Genomic DNA, 24,761 nt, shown 5'->3' on the forward strand with positions numbered 1-24,761 from the left:
ACACTATTATGTATTCACAAGAGACTCAACAATTAAGAATGACATTGTAATACAGAGAAGATCATGATCAGAAAAGATTATGTTTAATAATGAATCGCAATACTGCCACCCGCACTGCCACCCGCAGCAGGGGTACTCAGGTCGACTGATTGCATGCATAGTGCTATCAGGAGTGATGTAGACAGTCTGACACTTTCATGGCTGTTTTAAACTGCTAATGAGACAGTGGTTGAATAAGCTACTGGTTAGCTCTAGTTACAACAAAATATTAAACATGTGATTGTCGGTAACATTTACGGTAGTCAGTCGACCTACCATTGGACTATTACAGTGCATGCGCATGCATGCATGCGAATTCTCAGTAATCATAATTATAGTTACAGCCTATAGAATCTATAATTATGCATAGAGTCTTTTAATGGATCATGTTGCAACACATTGTATGTTTTCATTGTCTTTATTTAGTAAGGTATAATCCCTATCATTTCCTGTTTAGTAGCCCAGTGTGAGGTTTTATCACAAATTGAAGAATCAGCCCTTGCTGCTTTGTGTTGATTGAGACAGAGAGTAGGGACAACTACAATCAATGATGTAAGCTGACAGGAGTATTATGTATGTATAATAAATTGTAGATTTAGCATTGCAACACTGCATAGATCTAATAATTTTTCTCCAACTATAATTTTAGACAAAACTGAAAATGTCCTCTCTTTCACTGAAGGATGTTAGTAAAATTTGCGCTGTGGAGAAGCACTGCATCATCACAGATGATCTTCAGTTATTGTATACTGCCACTTTTGGAGCTCGAAACAAGTGGCGCAATATCTTACTAAATCTCAAAGTTAGTATTGCTACAATTGAGAGTATTGGCAGTAAATTCCGTGAAGATCCTGATGATTGCTATCGTGAAGGGCTTATTGAGTGGCTGAAAGGTGGAGAGAGAAGCTGGGAAGATGTGGTGGATGCTTTATGCAGTCCTATTGTGGGCCACAGTGACATAGCCACAACAGTTGAGAGAAACCACATCCTGCATACTGCAACTTCACATGGTTAGCCGCTAGCTACATTTATTGTTAATTGAGCTGTCAGTAAGATGATACAGTACCTTTATTGTATTATTTGTGTTCGTTTATTCTGTGACGTGCAATGTATACTTACATGGCTACGTATCATTCCCTTTCCTTATACAGGAAGGATTATAGCTATAGCCATGCATGTGGGGTCCAATATAGCTTTTCTAGGTATTCAGCATGACGTGACAGAATGTGGATTTACTGATGCACATGTGTGGATTCACTAGTAATGGCATTGTTACGTTATGCTACATCTGCATGAGTGCAATCAAAATTACTAGCTTGCTCGTAGCTATTCGTGACGTATACAGTATTCTTTTACAGATGTCTCGAGTGTACCTGCTGTTCGGCCGATAAGCATGGACAGTTCAAGATCCTCTGGAGTTTGGTCGATAGCTGAAAAACATACTGAGCTTAGGAGAATCTCTTTTCAGTGTGGTTGTGGAAATTGCACAGCGCTGGGCTTTATAAAAGGTAAAGACCGCTGCCGAAGTAAAAAACTCCCTCAGGTCAAAGTTTGGACTCCTGAAACTCTTTCACCTGTGGACAGAATAACAAAAACAGAACTTCCATACAGCATCTTCGAGGAAGCTCTGAAAGACGAAACTCGAAAGGTATTTGACAGTTTTTGTAGCCTCCTTCATGCTACATTCAAGATGCTTCAGAAAAATGCTACTTTCGATGATGTGAAAGGCTTTGTAAGCAGCCTTCTAGCGAGACGCACCTACTACGGTGAAATTTACTCAGAAGTGGAGAGTCAACATTTCGGCTTGATACGAAATTTCAGTGATTTGCGTGAGTATTTGGAGATCAACTGTTGCTCTTGGTTCAACTACAAGATTATTGTAGCGTTGAGAAAACAGTTCAGAAGAAATCGACCGCTCAAAAAAGACGATAAACTGGCCACTTATAAAGATTTGTTTAATCAGTATGTTAATCGTCGTTCCTTTCTGTTTCTTGATGATCTTGGACCGGAACTACCGCAAGAAAGCTCTGTCAATGTAATCTGCAAAATTGATGTTGATTTCACGACTATCACACCACAGCAAATAGCACATCTCAAGAAAGTACTGATTGAGTGCATACAACAGATTTCTGAATATAGCTTAACACTGAAGAATGTGAAGGACGGATGTACGGAGCTCACCTTTCGAGCACCAGCCTACCTGAGGGGTATCAAAGAGCTGACACCTACTCAAGTCAACCAACTGCAACAGAATCGTTTTTTATTATTGAAAATTGATAATAAAATCTTTTTATCAGTAAGTTTAAGCTTCGGACATGCTGACCGAATTAAAGCCTTAGCTTATACTGTACTATCGCAAAACTCCAGTCGTTTTATTATCATGATTCTTGTTTATACTTTCAGACTGAGGCACAGAGTGAAGAAACACATGGTAAGAAATATCGTATGTATAATTTTGGAGTACTTCGTGCTGGCTGTTGGATTATATAAATATGTGTGCTTGTTCACCATCGATCACAATACTAATTTGAAATTGCCTCCTTTGCATATTTAAGTTGTGTAGCGTAATATATCATTATGACGTTAGATAACACAGATAATCATAACTTCCGTGTTCCTTGAATGATAGCATGCTGCTATTCAATCCAGGAATTGGCACCAATTTGTCAGGTCTGTGTACGACAAGCAGAAGCCTACTGAAAGCATTCCAAGAAGGTGATGCATTGGCAGCGAGTCATCTGATGGCATGTGAGGATTGTACAAATGGCATTGACAAAATCACCGACACTGACAAAATGTCTCTTCTCCATCTTGCTTGTCGCTGGGATTGGGTATTGTGGGAACAGATTATCATCGATCTTGTCACTAAATACAAATGCACTGTTTCAGCTTTGAACGAAGATGGAGACACACCCCTTCATGTAGCATGCCGATTTAACAATGAGAAAGCAGTACATTTCTTGCTCACACTTGATGAATGCAATCCTGTTGCTCAAAATATTGCTGGTGTCACTGCCCTCCAAATTGCCGACGAGAAACAACATCATGGTGTTTTGAGACAATTACTTTTCTATTCTGCCAAGCTTGATTTCGATGTGGAGGATTCCATATTTCCGTCTAACTATACTGCTCCAAGCACAAACGTGCATCATCATTTTTTAAGAGGTATGATAATTATATGCTTGTGCTTTGAATATCTCATTAGTTTTACTGTAGAACGAATGGAGATGTATGGAGGAAATGTAGTGCAAGCACAGAAGTTGCGCAGCAGACTAGAAGGGAGCACCACCTCTGGTGAAAGTATGTACACAGTCGTTGTAACCTGTGTGAACTATAAGAGAATGTTAATACTCTAGCTATATATTTACACAGCCTGTATTCAAATGTATATACTACATTCTACAGCCTCCGTAGAGTCTTCCTTGACTGATGCTTCTATAAGGTGCAGTCTGACCAGAGATTCTGAAGCACTCCTTAAGCCAGCCAACAAAAGGTGTCTACCAGCTGAGCAGACCTATCATCATTCTGGGAACATTCCCGATACAAAGACCATTAGTGTGAGGAGATACAATCAACAGCTCCGTCTCGACTGCTCCTTTAAGGTAGAATTGTTATGTGATAATTCTTACTGTGAATTGCTGTTCTTCACATACAATAGGACACTTACACAAGAAAGAATGTATGCCTCGCTGCGGTAATGGTTTTGCTGTTTGTGATAGCTGTAGTATGCCTTGTTCTTGCATCTAGTAGTATGGCTGAGCAGAATTTCGAATCTACACTGATTGTACAACTTCCAGAGCGATCTTCAGTCTTTATCAACTCATTTATGACAAAAACACTTACGTTGAGCATCACTAGTACCGATTCTAAGTTTGAAGTCAATTTATTCGCACCAAACTGTGCTACTATTATGCTTGAAGAAGTTACAATCGATAAAGAAGGCAATTTTTCCTCAACAGCAGTGAACTACCATGTTCTTGATGAGCGTTACGTTTCTACTTCTGGAGTCTTGGAATATCAGTTTGATATGCCATCTAGTTTTGCTGGAGATTGTCCAATAACTCTTGTAATTTTCGACGATCTCTCAAGTTTTGAGCAGTTCCGCTCCACAGGAACGTGGTTGTACTCGTACACTGAAATGTGTATTCAGAATAATCAAAATATCGCGAGTCTAACGCTTCAAGCAAAATCTTATTACTTCACTGGCGTTTACATATCACCTCAACTAAAACCTGTGCCTGTTACGTATAAGATTAATGGAACTCTCCAGCAGTATCTTCCAACATCATTGGATATTTGTACGATCACACCCGACGAAAACAGCACTTGCACATTTCAAGCGCTCGGTACGAGTGAGGTATGCATTTTAGGTTCTGTACCAAGACGAAGTAGTTCAGAAATTGTAAAAGCTGAAATAAGCTATCATCTATCTACTGATTCAGCAAGTATTACAGGAGTGGCAGTGACCGCAACATTTGGGATTGTGTCATTTATACTTCTTGTATCTATTTTCATAGCTATAGTTGTAGTTTATATAGTACGTAAACGAAACCTTGTTCGTGTGTTATAACTCATGCTGTGTGTCCGAATTTTTATTTTCATAATTACAATCATGCACAAGTGACATGCATATAAGCATGTGGGTGATGCAGCCATGCACTGTTAATATGAAGCTTATATGTGACAGGCTCTGGGAAAACCAGACTATTGAGCTACAGCTAAATTTATGCCTGCAGTATAAAATCTCAATTATTGGTGTATAAGTATCTACAGTCCTTCTACTACCTCTCTGTAAAATCTGATGCTCTAAATCCAGCTCTTTCCATCGAAACGCTTCGTCCAAACTTTCGTTATTACCTTATTTTTCCTATAATTGAGCGATCTTTGAGAGACGTTTTTCTCGATACTACATTTTACGGCTTCGAGTTTCTAACGCGCATAACTCGGGTATGAAATTAGGTATGTGAACACTAAGCATATCATTGTGTAGGCGATGCTCTGCTCTATCATTTGGTACATTAATCACCAAAATTTTAGCCTGCTCCAATAAGTCTGGTTTTCCCAGAGCCTGTCACATATGATGTACACATCCATGACTGCACTGTGATCAATAACGTTAATGTGTTTATGCTTGTAATTTCCAAATGCATGTATTCATAACAGGAGTGAGGGGAGTGTGATGATATAATAGTGTTAAACATAATTATTACGAGTTGCTATAAATTATAGTCTTTATTGCACAAAATACACTGTGTATACACACTAATGTGTATATATATATACACTGGGTAAATATAGAGCTACTTTATAAGTTTTGTATCGCCTTCGGAACTTAACAAAGTATCATCGGTCTTAATGTCCCTATAGCAACACTACCCTCTGACACTTTGACGGTCTCCTCTGGTGATTTCTGAGAGTTCTCAGTTGCCACCACTGGCAGCCTGTATGAAGAAATAGTTATAAAATGATATGTTTGATCACATGCATATCATGCATGCAGGCCTGGCTGTGTAGGGGTCTTAATTATGTATAGGCATGGCAAAATTAAAATTACACAATCAGTACTTAGTAGTAATTCCCCCTTCGATGGCTGCTCGCGAGACTACACTTGAGCACCATTGAAACCTATGGAGTCACAGAATCATAGCTCAATGATAACACGATTAATTATGCCATGAAAGAGTATAGGACTTTACTTAGAGATTAGCTGGCAATTAACATGTGACAAGTTATATATACTAGCTAGCTAACTATTAACCACAAGCCACCACAATATTTATGCATGTATTGCTAGTATTCTCTTGCCTTGCCCTTGCCCCTGTACTTCAGTGGTCACAGAGAGTACTGCCAGCAAAGCAAATTGAAGTAAAGACATCGATCTTGAGCACTGTCTTCTTTTTTAATAGCCAAAACAAACTAGGGTAGCCCCACCCTCAAACTGTAGAATGCGGGGGAGGACCTCATTATAATTACAAATAGATATACAGATGGATATATAAAATTATAAAACAGATGGATTCTATATTGCTATACGTTGGTGCATGGCTAAACTCTTAACTGTTAGCTTGCATGCTAGCTATAGTTATAATTATGCACACAACGTTACAGCCTAATGACTATAGTCTATAGCATGACGGGCGTATTTGGGTCAATAATAGTATGCAATGATTTCAGCGATTGATTGAAAACAGTTGTCATAAGTTTTTAATAATCAAGAACACGATTATAAAACTACAATTAGAATAGAAAAGCAGGCACAGATTACAGGGGTTAAACACAACAAGCTACACTACAAGGTGTTGTATAAGCTATTAAGTCTGAGCAGCTTCTGTCTGAGTAGCTACAACCTCCACTGGGTCTGGCGGCCCCTCTCTCAGAAATAGATTGGGAATATTGTTCCCAAAATAGAGTTTAGTGTTCTTGGTCAGAGAGCGAATTCTCTCCAGCTCCAAGTATTCAGGAGTCAATTTGAGCTGGTGTGTATGTGGGGGGAGAGAGAGAGAGAGAGAGAGAGAGAGAGAGAGAGAGAGAGAGAGAGAGAGAGAGGGGGTGGTTAGTGTGAGTGAGTAGTAAGTGACGCGCGGATGTGTATATAATTATACAGAGAGTATATCATTATGCATACAGGTCCAAAAATACAGTTGACCCTTTCAAAGTAATTGTTTGTCCTGAGTGACTTTTTTATGTGTATACAGAGAGTATAATAATTACGTATACAGGTCCAGTAAAGTAATTAGTGTCCTTTACGAGAGACCGATTTTTTTGAACTGAGAGTCATTTTACGTGTAATACAGCCCCTTACTCGTAATGAAGGCTCCACTGACCACAGGGACAATTATCAATCTTTACAACATTACTCTATAACACTATAGCCCTCACCCTATTTGCTTCAGTCTGTTTCTCAGTCAAATAGTATTCAGCATCAGCTTGAGCCTTTCCTCGTGCCAGACTGGCCTCATCCTCAATCTCAGACATCCTCCTCTGCTTCTCTTTCTCCATGATCTTACGGTCGTACTGAATCTTGGTCACCTCGGCAACTTGTTCAGCCTCTGTGAGGTGTGTGTGTGTGTGTGTGTGTGTGTGTGTGTGTGTGTGTGTGTGTGTGTGTGTGTGTGTGTGTGTGTGTGTTTTTGTGTGATCACCGTGTAGAGGTTTATGCAGGCATGGCAAGATAATGCACGTACACAATGTAGGGAAGAAAATGACTCTATATAGAAATTATACTTCCCTTAAAAATTGAAGTAATTGCACATGAATACAGATTTATTAGAAGGTAATGAGTATCAGCAAGAGTATTCCTGGTATCAGTGTACATTTCACCCGCTATATGTATCCTTGGGAACACCTTACATGCATGTACACACATGTTCATACATATACTATAGTGCGTAATTATAATTCTGTGAATCTACAAAAATGTACATACCACACACACATACATACCACACACACACACACACACACACACCGCTCACCGATGACAGCTTTCTTTCTCTCAGTCTCTGCCTCCTTCTCAATCACCTTCTGTTTCTGTACCACTATCATCAGTTTTGTCTTTTCAGCCTCCCTACAGGAATGGTACACAGAGTCAACGAACAAAAATGATGGCATAATTATATTGTACTGAAGCACGAGGGCGTAAAATAATTACATTGTGGTTACCCTGTATAAGCAGGTTTACCACGTAAAGCTTCCATAGCATGACTGTGTGTATTTGTGTGAACTAAACAGGCTTGACTGTCTATACCTTCATTGGCATACTCCTGAGGTATAGGGAGTTTCTACATGTAGTAGTTGTGACATTAAAAAATAAAATTGGAGCACTATAATTATAAGTGTCTATTGTGAGTATTGTCTAGAGTTTGTCCTATCAAGAGAGCAATCTACATGTACATGTACAGTCATGTAGCAGACTTTTTGTACACCTGAAAATTACATTAAAAAGTGCAATTGATTCGTGTGTACGTAATGTGAAATATTTAACTGGGTATAATTATAATTCATACGAAAAATTGGACTAACGAAACTTTTCTGACAGCCTATACAAATGTACATACACACACGCCGGCCTCCCAGACTTACATGAGCTCATAGTTCTTTCTGATAGACTCGGGGATCTTTGGTTTTGTGACCCTGACAGCTTGAACCAATAGCCCTGGGGCCATGGACGTGAGGTCTTGCTGTAGAGCGCTCTTCAGGTTCTCGTCAATCCTGTCTGTAGAGGTAGTTAGAGAGGTATGAGTGTGTGGGAGGTGGGATAGAGGGGTGTGGGGGGTAGGATAGAGGTGGTGTAGGGGTAGGATAGAGGGGTGTGGGGGGGTAGTTAGAGGTGTGGGGGATGGTCATAATGACATGTTTATAATTACGGTTGGACACATGACAAACAAGCTTAGTTATGAGTGGGTAGAGCCTAAGTTTACACAAAAAAGGGTCAAGAGAAATCTAATACGACAAGAATATCCAGAGGTCTACACGTAAGAAAAATGTACAGCAGCAGCAAAAAAAATCTAAGCAATTAATATGCACAACACTGGCTATAGCACTGTGTGTGATATTGTACTCACCAAACAGCTGGATGTAGACCTCTTGAAGGGAGTGAGAGCTGCAGAACTGTAAGAAAGAAGTGTGTGGATTATCATAGCCACAGTTATTGTACACGTATGTATCGATGGGACCCAGCTGGAAAGTAGAAACTTAAAATTAAGGTTTAAAATATTGATCATTGCACTCATAATTATTATACACATATACGCAGATATTCTAGTGTTGCAGTTGGTGCCCACCTGGTTGAGCTCGTGATGGACCTTGTTGAAGATCAGTGCCTTGTCGTAGTCGGCCGTGTACCTCTTCACAATATCATGTACTGCATGGAGGAGCAAACAATTGGTATTAATTGAGAACTCAATAGTAATTAATGTACTGCTGTGTATACTCTAAGAGCTGGATTTCGCTTTCACATTTCATGATTATTCTATATGTAGGTCACCCTCTATAATACAGCCAGGATATAATGAGCCCCAAATTCTCCATTGCTTGTGTTTCAACCTTTGTTAGCAGGCTACCTCTTTATTATAGCCACTGTTGGTCTGCTCGAAACAAATTTCACTGTACACACTCACGTATCCTCTACACAATTAACTAGTGAACATTAGTTAATAACCTTTAGTTGGGTCTAATATGTTGACCACCTCCACTCTATCAAAATAGATCATCACTCCACCACTGGTACCACATGGGACGTTCTTCACCTCATCAGTTTGGAGGGTCGTCTGAATATGGGGGAGAGGGGAGGGATCAATACGACGTGATGTCTTGAAATGATGGATTTTGGGCCAAAAGCATTTTGTGAGCATACAATTGACTACAGAGTTCAAATTGAAAACAATGAAAAGTACATGTACATGTACAGCAATCCCATGAATGGCCCCACATGCTCCATAGATACAACTGCAGACACACCCACCCACCTGTACTCTCTGGAAGGTAGTTAGGAAGGGAAACATGAGATGGAACCCTGGGCCGCTGGTCCCGTCCAACAGAGCACCACCCTACAAGGTACAAAGGTCATAATAGTGACGTGCACATGGCAATTAGAACTAGAATCAATTTTATAGCATGCAGTAACTGTATTATAGAGGGTGTTTTCTGTGGTAATAACCAAGGGGTGTAGCTGGGAGGTTTCATGTAGAAAAACATTTTTCAGACAGAGAAAGGTGCTATAAAGATTCTACTCAACTTACACGATAATACACTCCAACGTGTCCTGCAGAACAAACAAAAAACAGATAAATACAAAGTGCCCAAAGCCTAGCTAGCCATGAACGAGCACACATCAACTAAAATGTTAGCTAGCTAGGAACCAACGCCACTTGACTTGCCTTCATCTATCTTGTGCAGTGACAGGGAAACGAAGACTCCTGTTGCTGCCAGCAGCGCTCCTAGAATTATCACTTGGTTGGCCATACTTCTAGACAATCTATAAGTCCTTGAAACTGAGAATCTAACATGTGCTGACCTGCTTTTAATATCTTTTCAGCAGGCTGAATTGAAAGAGGGAAATCCCCCGAAACGTGTAGCTATCACCTGCTACCACATTGTGGCGGGGTGATGTGTACAAGTTAGATTGTACGTGTACACGATCGATCGAGTGGACTGTTTCTTTCTTTCATCAGCCGGCCGACGTCGTGTCAGACAGCTCAGCAATGAATGGAACTCATGAGAACAGGTGCTGTATGTGTTAACATGTAATATACAGATCTATACAGTGGGCTTTGCATACTGCCAGCAAAATTAATGGGCAAATGCAGAACGTGGAGATTAACTGCAAATGAGTTTGCGTTTTAATATGCATGTACTGTACCTCAAATACCTATGATTAATTGTACTTGTTCACAGCTCTGGGACCAAGCGATCACATGAGCCAGACGATGGTGTTGATATGACCTCCGTTGACCTCTCACCTCCACCAGCCGTCAAGAAACGCAGCGACTACCTCTCATGGGAGGAGTACTTCATGTCCGTCGCCTTCTTGTCAGCCCAGAGGAGCAAGGACCCAAGCTCACAGGTAATCACCCATTATAATAATGACTTCAGGGAAAGTGGGCGTACAGCATAACCTCATGCATTGTTTACAACATTTTAGCAATTATGCTGAGATGCATGGGATTGTTTTTTATTTGTGACCTGCCCTTATATCGCAGGTGGCCGTTGTATATAATTATTGCATTTGAGATAATTCTTTTAAATATACGTACGTTAGCCAATTCGAGGAATAAGGCATCTGTTACAGTAACATTTTATTATAACAATTATGGTCATGCTTAGTTGTGTGGTTTGGTTTGTAGGTCGGAGCATGTATTGTGAATGATGAGATGAAGATTGTGGGCATTGGTTACAACGGAATGCCCAACGGATGTAGTGATGACGAGCTGCCATGGGAACGTGAGGCTGATGACAGACTTGACACAAAATATCCTTATGGTGAGTCAGTTCATGAAAATAATGTTTATAAGTGCAGCGACCGTTCGATTTAGTCACACTGTTTATTTTTTAATTCAATCCATTATTTAGTCATTTCGTGGGTAAAATATTCGTGGTCAGACCTTCAAACGAAAACCACGAATATTTTGCCCCACGAAAATTACCCTCTATACAGTAGTCACTCTTGGGCAGGTGATTAGGTCCAAATACATGCTATGGAGATTTGTTATGCCCATTTACCTGTCCGAGGGGAACCTGCCTGTTGGGGACCTTTTTTAAAATACTCAGAGTACAACACCCCATCCGACCACACACACTGGTACAATTTTTCATACAATGCTAACATACTCTTTCCTCACACATATTCACGCAGTTTGTCATGCCGAGATGAATGCCATTCTTAATAAGAACGCCTCGACGGTGAAGGGATGTACAATATACGTTGGTTTGTTCCCATGCAACGAGTGTGCCAAGCTCATCATCCAGAGTGGCCTAAAGGCGGTGGTCTTTGTAAGTGACAAGTATCATGACAAACCTGACATGAGAGCCTCTAGGAAGCTACTTGACATGGCTAAAGTTAAATGCAGGTATGTATACCCGTAGCACTGCGTTTACAGCATGGATAGTCCCCACACAACAACTTATTAGTAGCCGATTTTGATGTTAAAGCTTCGTTGTCAATCAAAGGCTAAGAAGCTTGTTTTTAAGTCTTCTTACCTGGATGCTATAGCACTGCGTTGTTTACAGCATGGGTAGCCTCCACACAACAAGTTATTACTTTTAATAGTGGCAGCTTTCGATGTTAGAACCTTGTTGTCGAATAAGCGAACAGAAGCTTGTGCTTGTACTTGCACGTTGGCCTTTAGCTCTACAGGCATAGTTTATTCGAGGTGTACGTATTTACAAATGAAGTGATCCTGTACCAGGAACAATGGAAAGGGTCACTAAAGTACGTAGAAAATATGATTGTTGCTTCTTTGCCCCTAGCCCTAGATACCAGCAGGAGCCATATTTCTAAGACTCTAGGTACTATAGGCTTCTTTGCTGTGATCCTAGTCCACCCCAGTGCATGTCTCATATACCAAAGCTCTGTTCTCCAAAGTTTCAGCATGCCTCTTAGTCTATAGATTGATCGAATTTCATTGCTCATGTTACCAAGTTGCTACTTGGCCAGCTTCCATGCTTCATACAACAACTGTAACAGCCGAGGGTTAGTGCTCTACGGTATAGCGGGAAATTTTCGCTCTTTGGCTCCAGCGTTTCAATGCCAGGAAAAACCACACCCAACAATAGCTGTGCATGTGAAATACCGGTGCGTGGGAGTTTATCCCAGTTTTAATGGTTCGCCTTAATTGTAATTTCTCGCTACACCAGGTGTAAAACTTCGAATCTAACTTTTTGGGCTGCACAAAACTATATAGTTGTCATACAATGACGTGTGTGTAATCCAATGTGGCTATTACATTGAATAATTATTGTGCGTCGTTTTATAGTACTGTTTCTATCAAGTCGTTAAATTTTATCTCATGCACACACACACGACTGCAGGCAGTTCATACCGACCTCTCCGTCCATCTCCATTGACTTCAAAAGCATTGAACAATCTCTCTATGATATCAAGACATCAGACGCTGACCTCTCAGTATGTGATAACTGAAACTTTCATACGCCGACAGTTTTATCATTATTAATTATTGTCAATAAAAGTATTTCTGAACTAAAGTCTATTTGCGTTGAGTTCGACCACGGAATCGAAGTTATGTGGTCAATTATGGCTTCATTTATGCTTTATGTGGTGGACAAGTATGCCTGGGACTTCTACATAGAACATGCTAAGTTGGAGCTTACCAGCTCTATATATATATACAGCATAGATAGAAGCGCTTTTTAACAAGGGGTATATATATGAATTTCAGTAAAATGACAATGTTATGACAACTTTATGAAGATCAAACTCAACACAAATACAATAGACTTTAGAAGCCCATGCACATAATATTATGTACACATAATAGACTATATATATAAGTAAAGAGCATGACATTTTTTATGTAGAAGCAAAAATTATAGCCAGCCAATAACGAGACTGTCGATTTTGTGGAATTGTGTTTACTAAGCCCAGCAGGCTATAGGTATTACCATAATTATCTATGTATTACTGTGTTTACTGATGATGAAGCCTTGTGATGAACGTGGCCACAAGTTTGTACATAATTATAACAACAACTACCAAAAACCAAACTTAAAAATAATACAATTAAAAACGGTATCAACACATCACTTTACCACTTCCTATCAACAAAACTTTAGCTTCTTCCGTTAATGGGTTATCAGTTAATGTCAGTACTTCCAAACTAGCTGGTAGAGAGTCCACTACTAACTGTTCAACGTTCTGTATTCTGTTGGAGCTGAGATCAATTTGAGACAGTGAGGGCACTTGAGTGAGAATTTCAGGGAACGACTCAAACTTGTTTCTAGAGAGGTTGACGAACGTCAGCCTCTGAAGGGAGGGGATTGTATCCGGGAGGGTGGAGAGATTGTTGCTGCTCAGGTCAAGGCCTGCACAGTGGGTGGGTGTGGTGTTTACTGAATGAATCGAGCAATGCTACAACTATATTCATGTACGACTAGTTCCTATATTATATAGTTTCTACATGATTATTAATACATTGCTAAGCGATTATAATACACGTACAACATTGCTCAATGATTGTAATACATCGCTTGATATAATATGGAAACAAAACGGCTAACCATAAATAATATCCTACTTTGATGTTGGATATGCCCAGGTATAACTGTGATACGTACTGTAAGACGTCTGATTATAACGCGACACCCTCTAGCTTAGGCAATTTTCTGACCGCTGCGTTGACTTTTTAATGTCGCGTCCTAAATGTAGACATCCTAGCCTCGATTCTAGCCCATTGGAAAATAAACGTTTTTTTTTAAGCGGCTAGAAATCGAGGCGAGTAGATTGATTAGAGCTACATGTACATGTATCTCCAATAGTAATCCTCTAAATATGTGACACCAGGTCTTATTTTGTTGGTTGATGAAGAACAACCAACAAAATAAGCGACCTCTGGCTTTGTAAAAGTGTCGCCTTATAATTAGAGGTCTTACGGTAATTCCCTCTGATATTTCTATCCCTAGACATGTTTGTTACAAGATCTTGTCGATAATTTTATCCGGCTTGCTACTGCAGTACTAGTTTGAAAGTGAGTCACCATGGTAGGGGAGTAGATGCTCAGTGTAGCATATTGCATAGCCAATCACAATTATAACACTCATACTATGATTACTAGGGCTTTATGGAGGTTCCACTGTAACTATAACGTATACCGACGCATTGGGTTTAAAGGATGAGCGTAAATGAACTATTCTATTGCCACCAAACTGACCGGCACCGATGGTGTAGCTACATCATGACTATAGTATACATAGATAGATACAAGATAGATGGATTGGAAACGAGGCTACCTTGCGGTACAATCCGTGTTTCCCCATGGTTTAATCGAGGTTGTGTTCTAGGTACGAAGAAAATAATGAAAGTTGTAAGACTATTAGAACAAGTCCACAGTAGACAAAAACAGCGGCTTACCTCGAACACGAGGCACTAGCTAGTTAAAATGGTTTATAAATAATACCTGCCTAAAAGGTCGTCTCTTATAGCAGATGTTTTCCAGCAGCTAAGTTAAACACTATCACAACCACCACATTAAAAAGCAAAACGCAGATTGGGATTTTTAACCACAAGCATAAAGACTATATACGTTGAGCACGAGCACGTGATTTGCTACCTTTTCCAATCCCTTTCCTTTCCTTAATCTATGCTAGTACCAAGCCTCACTTGTAACAGATGCAAACACTGGGGATGACATCAGTTTAGCAGGTAGTCGAGTGAACTGGTTGTCAGCCAGGCTCAGTTTTTGCATCTCCACACCACTCAGAATGAAGAACACAGCCTCTGGAAACTTCCTTAGACCACAGGAGTTCAGCAACAGCTCTCTCGAGGCTTTGGAGTCCTCACATCTTTGGGCAACTTCAGCAACTTCAGCAGCCATCTTGACCACAAAAAAGAGGGGCGTTGGCTATGTATACTGTTTTTATGTTTATCCTACTGAGCATGCGCAACTGCCAATAATGATAGTAAAATACCACAATAGGCGGGTAGTAGTTGTACTTAAATGTATCTCAAGATTGGAACACTTCTAAGAAATTGTGCTGATAACATTGTATAGGTGAATAAATAAGCTACAAAAAATAATATTTCCCCAAAAGTTTTTGTAGTGGTAAATAGGGGTGATCGTAAAAATTGTGTAACTTCAAATATCTCAGTATTTTTGGACAAATTTGTTGTATCAAAAATTAGACAATTTATTTAACATCTATGGAAAAAATTAGACGTAGCCAACAAGTTTATGGACAAATTCGTTTTAAAAAGTTAGATATTTTATTTAACTGTGTGAAAAAATTAGACTTATCCGACAAGTTTGCTTGAATTCCATCGCTAAGCAAAAAAGAAATAACTGATAATTGAGTAGTAATTGCTGTGTGTACTTATGTAACTATAAGAAATCATGGAGGTATAGTGGTAGTGGTGGTTTGTCGATCAAAACTAGCTCCGATCATCTTTTCCAGTTGCTCTCCACTCCAATGACTTGTTAGCTAAACTATTCAAGAATGTTGTGCCAGAGTTCCACCTTAGCCGACAACGATTGGTCTTTTCCATCGCTAAACGATTTTTCACTATTGAAAATCTTGTAAACCATCACATATTTTTAGATATGTTTTAGATCATTCACAATGGTATCAGATGTGCAGAATTTTTAGAAATGTTACAATCACAAAGTATTCATATTCATGTATACAGTAGAAGAAAATTTACTCTCCAGCACTGTATACGTAGTCTCTACAATAATATTTACCAGATAGACAAAACCTAACAAGACACATTCTAAGCCCCTCAGGGTAGTTATCACAATGTTTTGGTATATACTATCTATGCTATTCAGTACACAGTTATATCCCAGCACGACAATTGAGAGGATAGATCGAATCTTCACAGCTGCTAACGATAGGGAGCTCAGGCACAGTGAGAGGCACTTTAGCACTGATTGCAGCCGTGTATGGGGAGCTACCATCATTATGGAACTCTGGTACTGAACCTGGGGCCGCTCCTTTCCTTCCAATGATAGCCCAAGCATGATAAGCTCCAACATTTCTAATGTGGGCACTACCTATCAACTCCAGAGCTGCTCTTCCAGTGTTATCAATTCCATTAGAGCCTTCATGACTGATAGTTGCAACGACGATGCGCCCATTTTTGATCGTATTGATAAAATCTCGAGCGTAGTTGTTCCCATAGCGGTATCGCCAAGAGTATGAATTGGTGTCGTATGTCACAGTTCGTTCGAACGTACAGCTATCTTCATTCACCAAACCAAAAGTAATTCCAATTCCTGGGCACAAATTGGATGGGAAAGTGCTATTTCCAATGGTGATAAAAGTTCCGATATTTCCAGAATAGCTACATGAACGAGATGAGCCTGTGCTTGAGCTAACAGAGATCTTGCAATAAGAGCTTGTATTCTTGCTTTCATTAACAGGTAGGTAGAGAGTTGCCCATGCTTGATAGCTGTATTTAACTGACTCAGCTACTTCTCCCGGTAAAGCATTCTTTCGTCCGATGATAGCCCAAGACCTGTCAACACGAGCATATCGAATCAGTCTACTTCCAATTTTTTCACACGCACGCTTCGCCTCCTCTGTTAAATGAGTAATAGCATCTCCTTTGATAGCAATGGCTACAACACGCCCTATAGGTAATGCATTAATGAAGTCCACAAATGCTTCAGAAGGTGAATAATCTGAAAAGGCTTCGGAATTGGTATTGAATACCTTTGTGTCCAAAATTTCTCCTGACTTTTCGTTAATAACAACTACATTAAGTCCGATATTACTCTTTTCATCACTGGTAATTTTCACCTCCTTTCCATCAATTGTAATGTTAGCAATATCACCACCACCTTGCTTCCCACCGGAAATAACAGATATGCGCAATCCATACTCGTGTCTCGGCTGAAGTTTGACTTGGGTGGAAACATTGACAGCAAAATGTTCACTCAAACTCTCGACAGCTCTTCCTCTTGCTAAGCCTTTGATTCCAATCAGTGCCCATGAAGTAAGAGTATTAATGCTGTTAAAATACGTAGAGCCTAATGTGCTCAAGGCCCGTCTTGCTCGTTCGTCTAGACCACTGGCTGCATTTCCGCTAGACCCAAGTACGACAAAAGCACCAGGATGCAAATTCTCAATGGTTTGTGATAACATAATTAAACCTGCGCTGCTATCGAAATTCTCCATTAGTACAACTTTGCCAGAAACTTCGTCAATAACAGCCATGTTCATACCTTGCCTCCTTCCCCCAAACACCACATGCCAGTCCTTGCTTATTGAAAAGCGGTTCCCAACGTTGATTCCATGGCTCTCCACATCAAACTGCAATATTGTCTTATTCTTGGACAATTTACAGTCTGGAGAAACAGAAAAAAGATGGAACCTTATATCTAAAGTGAATACAAATTCACACATCACACTATAGTGCGACAAATTTGAAGTATGTATGAAACTAGCCTCGACCACAGGCCAATTTGTCTCCAATTTAACGCTAGGTCACCTCCTCAGCCTGGTATTGATTGTATCTGGGCGTGTATCTGGGTATGTGCTATATTTGCTCCACCTTGCTCAGGTATTCGCTCAAAATGAGCGAATACCTGAGCAAGGTGGAGCAACAAGAAACACTAATGGTGAATGTAAGCATACTTACTCTGTAAAGTGAATTGACCACATGGACTATCATTACGTAGCAGTATTAATTTCTAGTGTCATTTATGATTATATCGCTGTATTTTTAGCCACTGTATACTTGAAAAACCAGTACATGGAACAAATTATTAATGTACAATTTCCAGTCACGCCCAGATACAATCAATACCAGGCCGAGAAGACGACCTAGCGTTAAATTGGAGACAAATCGGCATGGGGTCGAGGCTATAGTATGAAACACAAAATGGCATGAAGAAATTAGTATAGTCACATACCAACAAGCTGTATTGGTCTTTTCTCCGCCATACATTTTGCTCTGAATCCAGTTGAGGTAGTTGTACCATCAGTAGTGAACTCAAGTGTGAGGAAGTTGCCAGTAGAAGCGTAGCCACAAGCAACTTCTCCATAATCACCTATAATTATATACATATAGCATGTATATCATCAGTATGTGATAAATTTGACGTGCATGCATGGTTCCACAATCTCCTAGCTAAAAAACTGGCTTACCTGACAACACCGCTACTTGAGCATCTTTTTCCGAGCATGATTTTCCATTGCACACCTTCAGCTGGTCATACTTGTGTTCTATTTTGAGGAAATCAAACTCGATGTAGGCATAGCTCTCGATTGGAGCATGTATAGTCCATGTACACTTCAAGTTGTTTTGGTACGGTTTGGGGAAATTGGTAGATACAATGACCACCTCTCCTGAAACCCTGGATAGCGTAAATGTACCTCCACAATCTGCAATACAATCAACACATGTATGCAAAAATAGTGATCATAATAGTTAGGAAACGTACCAAAATTGACCAGTCTGTTATTAGAAGTATTGGATGGGCTTGGGAAACTTAGAATGTTCTTAGAAGACAATTCAATTACTTTTTGCTTAAGCTCAAACGGCTGCATTAGTGGTGAACGAGAAAGATGAGCGGCTGCTATTCCACATACAAGGGAAGAAGCCAAACTAGTGCCACTCCTATTCTCAGTTGTGCATGTTGCGCAAGAAATATCAGCTCCTATGATTTGCTCCCCAGGGGCAAATACATCCACACAAGTACCATAATTTGATTTTTCGTATATTTTATCACTAAGAGTACTTGCACCAACCCTCAATACAAAACTGTTATTAGCAGGAGAAGACATACAGGCATCACTTTGAGAGTTTCCAGCAGAGCCTACAATCAACACGTTTCTGTCGTTGTGCAAAGTTGCAATTGCTGTGTTAAGGGATGAATGCACACTACCGCTAAGAGCCATACTCACGATAGCAGGTCTTCTTCGCTCAGCAACTTCTGTCGCAATAAAGTTGAGTCCATCTAGAATAACACTCCATGGAGCAGCTCTATCACACCCAAGTACTCTAACACTCAAAAGATTCACTTTCTTTGCCGTTCCAAATGTTTTTCCTCCAATCAAGCTGGCAACCAAAGTTCCATGTCCATTGCAATCTCTTCCATTATGGGGTTTATAATCAGGTGTTTTCAATGTGGTAAAATGGTACTCATCCACAGGATCATAGCCAGCATACTTTGCTCGATTCTCAAATTCATAATGCTCGAATTCAATTCCACTGTCCAAAACGTACACATCGACAGCCCTTTCTTCTTCACCATTGAAAGTGTTAGTGAAAATGTGGTCTAAGGGAAGATTAAGCTGATTAAGTCGGTCTAGAAACCAGAGATAACAAGTTGTGTTAACTCCGTCAGCGCCGGAACATGAAACACCAGCCTCAAACGCCATGTCTTCTTCCTCAATATGCCTGACTTCTTCCAAATGACGTATCTATGTATATGCATGATAGAAGAGAAATTAACCTTTGTACATTAATTAACTCATTCGCGCCATATAAATATGTAGCAATAGCACGATTTACCGTATAGCGGGTAATTTTCGTGGGCAAGCTGACCTTCACGGAATTTTAACGTAGGTGTGGCTTACCGGAACGTATGAATACAGTGCAGACAATGAAATTTTACTCACGAAAACCACCATTTTTCAAGTTGAATGAATTTTTTGCCCCACGAAAATTACCTGCTATACGGTAATATTTGCTGTTTTAACTTTAGTCTGACCTTGTCCAAGACATGTTCTGGTGCATCCACAGTGAATGTCTTCCCCACATGCTCAGTGTAGCGATGCACAGTGACATCATCCGACATCCTCTTCACCTTCTCCATTACTTTGTGCAGGTTAATCTCGGAAGAATCTTGCTTGAGCACCACAATATGGTGACCAGTAATAGTGGCTCCTGTTGGGGCTTTCACCAATGGCTTGCTGCCATTTGCAGGATAGAGCAGGAGTGCAGCAAGAATGCAAAAATACAAAGTTGCAAGTCTCATTTTTACTGATTTCTAACTGTCATGTAGTGTACTGCCAGATTCAACTTGCACTATGCTTTGTGTGGTTACAGCATGCATGCACTCAAGGAGTGCAAACCACCTAGACTGTGCATGTATAGACAATAATCCTTTGTGCCGGATTATGTATGCGCCCTGCGACCATTCATATCTGCCTAACCATAAAAATATCTCTCCATCTCGATCCTGCAACCATGATAATCTGCTAATTACTCTCTCTTAAACCTAAGGTAACCTTTCAGCCCAAGTTAAGGTAACCTTAACCAGTCAACTCACAATGCTGTGATTTATCACTCAGCCATGACTGTAACATGCATGTAGCATGCATGTCGTGATCATTCTCAGGTAGGTTAAAGCAAAACAGCACTTAAATTGAAGATGGAGTGTACTATAAAGATTTGTTGTATAATGTCTTGTACCTTTTCACTACTGTATTGTGGACATAAAAAACTATTAATTTAATTACTATTTCCATGGTTATTATCCTGTTGTGTGCGTACCAAAAATGACCCAATACTAGTAAGCAATAAGTGTGGTATAGATTGGTATACCGTTATACTAATCACTCACATTCAGTAATTATAACATTGCTAAATGATAAAAAGGAGCATTCATATGCATGCTGTATACATGTACTGTCTCTAGACTGGATGGACTGTAGCTACGTACAAGTGTAATTCAAGAGCAAAACATGCAGTATAATGAAATCAACAAAGCACTTAATTCGTTGTAATACTAATTTTATGGCTCTTAATTATGCCTCGAGGCGTAGCCGCACGAGGGATACGGTACAGCTGGCTCTTAATTATGCCTCGAGGCGTAGCCGTACGAGGGATACGGTAAAGCTGACTGTGTGTGTGTGTGTGTGTGTGTGTGTGTGTGTGTGTGTGTGTGTGTGTGTGTGTGTGTGTGTGTGTGTGTGTGTGTGTGTGTGTGTGTGTGTGTGTGTGTGTGTGTGTGTGTGTGTGTGTGTGTGTGTGTGTGTGTGTGTGTGTGTGTGTGTGTGTGTGTGTGTGTGTGTGTGTGTGTGTGTGTGTGTGTGTGTGTGTGTGTGTGTGTGTGTGTGTGTGTGTGTGTGTGTGTGTGTGTGTGTGTGTGTGTGTGTGTGTGTGTGTGTGTGTGTGTGTGTGTGTGTGTGTGTGTGTGTGTGCTTCTAGCCACGTTCTCTTGGATTTTGATTCGTGGATTAGCAAACTAAAGCTTCTTTCTCGAGTTATGGCTAGTTTAACTCACATTGAATGTGTGAGAAAATAATATCCAAGATCCAGATCCAGATCCTCCTGGCAGAATCATCTTGTCTTGAGGGCCTGGTAAGCCACAAAACACTACCATATAACAATATAGATAACAATATGCATGTACACAGGTCTTTTCTTCTTAGATTTATATACACTGAACTACAGATCCTGGAAGAATCAATTTTCTTCTTTCTTGAGGTCCTGGTAAGCCACATAATACAACAATAGATAAGTCTTTTCTTCTCAGTGACTTTATATAGATAAGCTAACTTTAATATAAAATTCATTATAGAAACTAATAATTATAACACTCTAATATACTTTTGAGTGAAAGCAAAAACATGGCGAGAGGCATTAGCACAGCACCAGCTTGAACACTGGTTATATATGCCTTGAGTTGACAATCAGAATGCACAAAAAGTGCACAGCTGAACTTCGTCAGGTTCGTTGGAGTTTGCTCTAGGCAATAGTCTCGGGTCCATGCAGGCCGTGCTTTAGAAAATAACAGACTATCTAGGCATCTGGCTCAGAGCATAGATCAAGTGAGTGAGACCACAATAATTTGTTGTTTATTGCTGTTTTTATCCCATATTGACTTATCTCCTAAGGTCAAAGGAAGTTGTTGCTAGGAGGCTCAATAATTTAAGGTGACCTTATGAAAGGTGACCTTTATTTGCCTATATTGTGGTAGAGGTTTCCCAGAGAGTAATTAATTAGCAGATCATCATATAATATGTTTGTATGCAGGATGAGATGGAGAGATATTATAGTGATGGTTATATATATAGCTTCGCTGTCTCTGTAGATTTTCTTCACTGTGATAACAGTGAAACAAACTATCACCACAAACAAATAAAACCCATTGATTGCCATTGGCTACCATACACATTGGTTCCCGGTCCCATGCACTCGCAGGGGCGGATCCAGAATTTAAGGAAGAGGGGTTCTTATATAGTGCTTCTTGTCCACGAGAAGCGCGGAGGATTAGTATAGTATCACCCGGCGCACTTGTTCTCTGCATATATATACATGATTATTCTATCTTTGCTTGTACATGCATGTTTAGCAGTAAACACTTTTTAAGGTCCAAGTGCAGGGGAAAAAAAAGCTATTATTAGCTATTATAATTATATAATACTTATCGCAGCAGAAAATTGCCAAAGAACAATATGTATATAGGTACGAATAAATCTCCAATCTTCATACTAAGGTGATGCTTATACTTATAATTTTATACATATACATGTACATGGCGCATATATAAGTGGCCAACCAGTAACACACATCAATGTATAGGCACATGCATGCACTTACATGCATAGTACACTGATGCAGCTGTGCAATGTAAAAGAGGCCATTCATAATCATCACATACATACACACATGTACACACACACACACATGTACACACACATTCCTACCTCATCAGCTGCCAGCCATGCCTCATAGTTTAGGTTGCCATGGGCCCATGGTAAACATCCTCCGCCCAAAGTTCCAACCATTTCCTGTTCCCTCCAGAATCTCGATTCTTATTTTTAGGCGTGGTTATACCGTATAGCGCAAAAATTTCGAGGCACTTATATTTCATTTTTATCAACATTACAATTGCAATGAGATAGAGAACATGCATGCATTACAGCGATGCTCTGAAACGTATGCAGTATGTGTTACCTTAGAGTTGGTAATATGTGGTCGTCAGGGTGTGAGCGACTGGTTCCAGTCTGTATATTGCTCCGGCTTTTGGGGGCAACATGTTCAATGCACTTAATTAGGGATCATTTAATATTCCCTTGGAAATTTAAATGGTGGCCACCCTATAGAGAACTAAAGCAATCTGTGTAATTTGTTTATGGTTTGTATGACAGAATGTTGTCACCACAATCAATGGACAGGAAGTAAGCACACAGCAATCAGTGTAGAGGAAGTAAACAGGAAGCTAGTACACACCACATGAATGCTTGGTCAGTGACTCAGTGCACTCTACTGTCTGTAATTTCGATCTGTCCACAAGGGTGACCACCATAAACAAGTTTCACACCACATGAGCTCACTATAATTATATGCACGTACATGCATGTATATATAATCATGATAAGAGAAAAGAGTGCATAAACATGTAGTAGTCGAATACAGCACACACAAGCACTACACTAAAATAAGTCTTCACATTCTCAGAACTTGCATGCTCAATTGTTGTTGTAAAAATGACTATATAGGGATGTGATTTGTTCTGTATTTTAGTTTGGTAGATGTGTGCCTGTTTTGAGTGTGCTCAGCACACTTCAGTGTGTGTATATGCATGTGTACGACGCATGCATGTAGTAGGCAGGGCTGTAAAAGAACCATGCAGGGGGGCTGGGGGAACAGTTGCCCCCCTGGTTTTTAGACTGTGAAATGGGGTGGGGCTCCTCTGCAGAATCTATTTAAATCTAACCACATTGGTGAATACATTGTGGTTTGTTGCAACAACACTGTACAGTAAATAAAGTTGATGTACATGCTGCTGAAATTTCTAGCTAGAGCTAGCTCACTGTGGTACAAGGAGTATTAATTCTTTTTTCTCTTCAGTACCTCAGCCTGCCCATGATGAAGAAGGTAGGCAAACTAAGACCTTCTTTTTACGAAGCTCGATGACTTCCCCAGCGTCTATTCTTACTTTATATACACTGATTCGCTTGACCTTGAAGCAGTTGCTCGTGACTTTGCTTCCACTAAGTTACACACATCAAATAAGACATTTCTAATAGCTCTCAAATGCATTTCTAAACTTTGATCTCTGAGAACTGTCAAAGATTTTCCCTGCATTGCAAGTGGATCTATTCCTTTTTTCTGCCCCCCCCTCCCATCTAAAACATCTCCGATGCTTTACGCGTACCTGGTTGCAAAATGTGGAGGCCAGCCTATAAACACTATTGTCATTGCCAGGCAACCAGCTGTTGCATGTTGATGTGGATTATAACAGTGCACGAATCACATGACGTTGATACAGTATCATATCACTACCATAACTGTGGCAGCGATATAGAAGGGCACTAGGGGAGAAAAATAATACCACACATTTTGCAACTCGGAAAAGTGGTGTGTTGTATACACCAGCTCATTATTTGTTCTTGACCTATTGAACAAGAAAATACCCATTTATCTTAACAGCAGTGAGCATGCATGTGATAGATGGCTTCAATTCTCATGGCCCTGCATACATAGTTAAGTGTGTGCACAGCACCACATGCAACTATATATGCACATGAGCCATGACACACCAACACACACCTGATACCTGAAGCAGCATCGATGCAGCAACTCTCCAAGA

At 40.0% G+C, this 24,761-nt stretch overlaps 6 protein-coding genes and 1 long non-coding RNA gene across 8 annotated transcripts in view; 2 read left to right on the top strand and 5 right to left on the bottom strand.

Moving 5' to 3' along the window:
- The window catches only part of LOC135336778 (uncharacterized), a 171,751-nt gene that overhangs the window by 33,281 nt on the left and 113,709 nt on the right, over positions 1 to 24,761 (bottom strand). The gene's annotated exons all lie outside the window — the stretch shown is intronic.
- LOC135337538 (uncharacterized) lies at positions 477 to 4,682 on the top strand. The gene is made up of 8 exons (XM_064533470.1): positions 477 to 591; positions 689 to 1,049; positions 1,398 to 2,335; positions 2,443 to 2,470; positions 2,689 to 3,204; positions 3,256 to 3,339; positions 3,445 to 3,641; positions 3,698 to 4,682. Exons 2-8 carry the CDS (start codon positions 701 to 703, stop codon positions 4,607 to 4,609), a joined length of 3,024 nt encoding a protein of 1,007 aa, XP_064389540.1. The 5' UTR covers positions 477 to 591; positions 689 to 700; the 3' UTR covers positions 4,610 to 4,682.
- LOC135337950 (uncharacterized) lies at positions 5,206 to 6,010 on the bottom strand. The gene is made up of 2 exons (XR_010395384.1): positions 5,845 to 6,010; positions 5,206 to 5,480 (listed from the first exon to the last, which is right to left on the bottom strand). It is a non-coding gene; the product is annotated as an uncharacterized LOC135337950 (long non-coding RNA).
- Positions 6,217 to 24,761, bottom strand: part of LOC135336774 (erlin-2-like) — a 47,918-nt gene continuing 29,373 nt past the window's right edge. The window contains exons 2-11 of the mRNA XM_064532628.1: positions 9,918 to 10,060; positions 9,780 to 9,802; positions 9,507 to 9,587; positions 9,200 to 9,308; positions 8,823 to 8,902; positions 8,604 to 8,649; positions 8,122 to 8,254; positions 7,515 to 7,606; positions 6,919 to 7,088; positions 6,217 to 6,512 (exon numbers count right to left, since the gene is read on the bottom strand). Of these exons, the coding sequence (XP_064388698.1) occupies positions 6,351 to 6,512; positions 6,919 to 7,088; positions 7,515 to 7,606; positions 8,122 to 8,254; positions 8,604 to 8,649; positions 8,823 to 8,902; positions 9,200 to 9,308; positions 9,507 to 9,587; positions 9,780 to 9,802; positions 9,918 to 10,002 (981 nt within the window). The 5' untranslated portion in view covers positions 10,003 to 10,060 and the 3' untranslated portion in view covers positions 6,217 to 6,350. The remainder of the gene's footprint in view (positions 6,513 to 6,918; positions 7,089 to 7,514; positions 7,607 to 8,121; positions 8,255 to 8,603; positions 8,650 to 8,822; positions 8,903 to 9,199; positions 9,309 to 9,506; positions 9,588 to 9,779; positions 9,803 to 9,917; positions 10,061 to 24,761) is intronic.
- LOC135336776 (deoxycytidylate deaminase-like) lies at positions 10,115 to 12,770 on the top strand. The gene is made up of 5 exons (XM_064532630.1): positions 10,115 to 10,264; positions 10,435 to 10,603; positions 10,884 to 11,019; positions 11,393 to 11,606; positions 12,568 to 12,770. The coding sequence occupies exons 1-5, from the start codon at positions 10,242 to 10,244 to the stop codon at positions 12,674 to 12,676; spliced, it is 651 nt and encodes a 216-aa protein (XP_064388700.1). The 5' UTR covers positions 10,115 to 10,241; the 3' UTR covers positions 12,677 to 12,770.
- LOC135336781 (leucine-rich repeat-containing protein 20-like) lies at positions 13,183 to 15,114 on the bottom strand. Its single transcript, XM_064532637.1, has 2 exons — positions 14,873 to 15,114; positions 13,183 to 13,578 (listed from the first exon to the last, which is right to left on the bottom strand). Exons 1-2 carry the CDS (start codon positions 15,084 to 15,086, stop codon positions 13,289 to 13,291), a joined length of 504 nt encoding a protein of 167 aa, XP_064388707.1. The 5' UTR covers positions 15,087 to 15,114; the 3' UTR covers positions 13,183 to 13,288.
- On the bottom strand, positions 15,945 to 22,041 carry LOC135337963 (uncharacterized). 2 transcript variants are annotated; one of them, XM_064533982.1, is made up of 5 exons: positions 19,929 to 20,815; positions 18,657 to 19,638; positions 18,361 to 18,597; positions 18,126 to 18,263; positions 15,945 to 17,558 (listed from the first exon to the last, which is right to left on the bottom strand). In XM_064533982.1, the coding sequence occupies exons 1-5, from the start codon at positions 20,193 to 20,195 to the stop codon at positions 16,045 to 16,047; spliced, it is 3,138 nt and encodes a 1,045-aa protein (XP_064390052.1). In that variant the 5' UTR covers positions 20,196 to 20,815; the 3' UTR covers positions 15,945 to 16,044. The 2 variants fall into 2 exon arrangements, with proteins under 2 accessions (XP_064390052.1, XP_064390053.1); XM_064533983.1 differs by lacking the exon at positions 19,929 to 20,815 and adding an exon at positions 21,447 to 22,041 and having other exon boundaries at positions 15,947 to 17,558.

Source organism: Halichondria panicea, chromosome 6, assembly GCF_963675165.1.
Source record: "Halichondria panicea chromosome 6, odHalPani1.1, whole genome shotgun sequence".
NCBI lineage: Eukaryota > Metazoa > Porifera > Demospongiae > Suberitida > Halichondriidae > Halichondria > Halichondria panicea.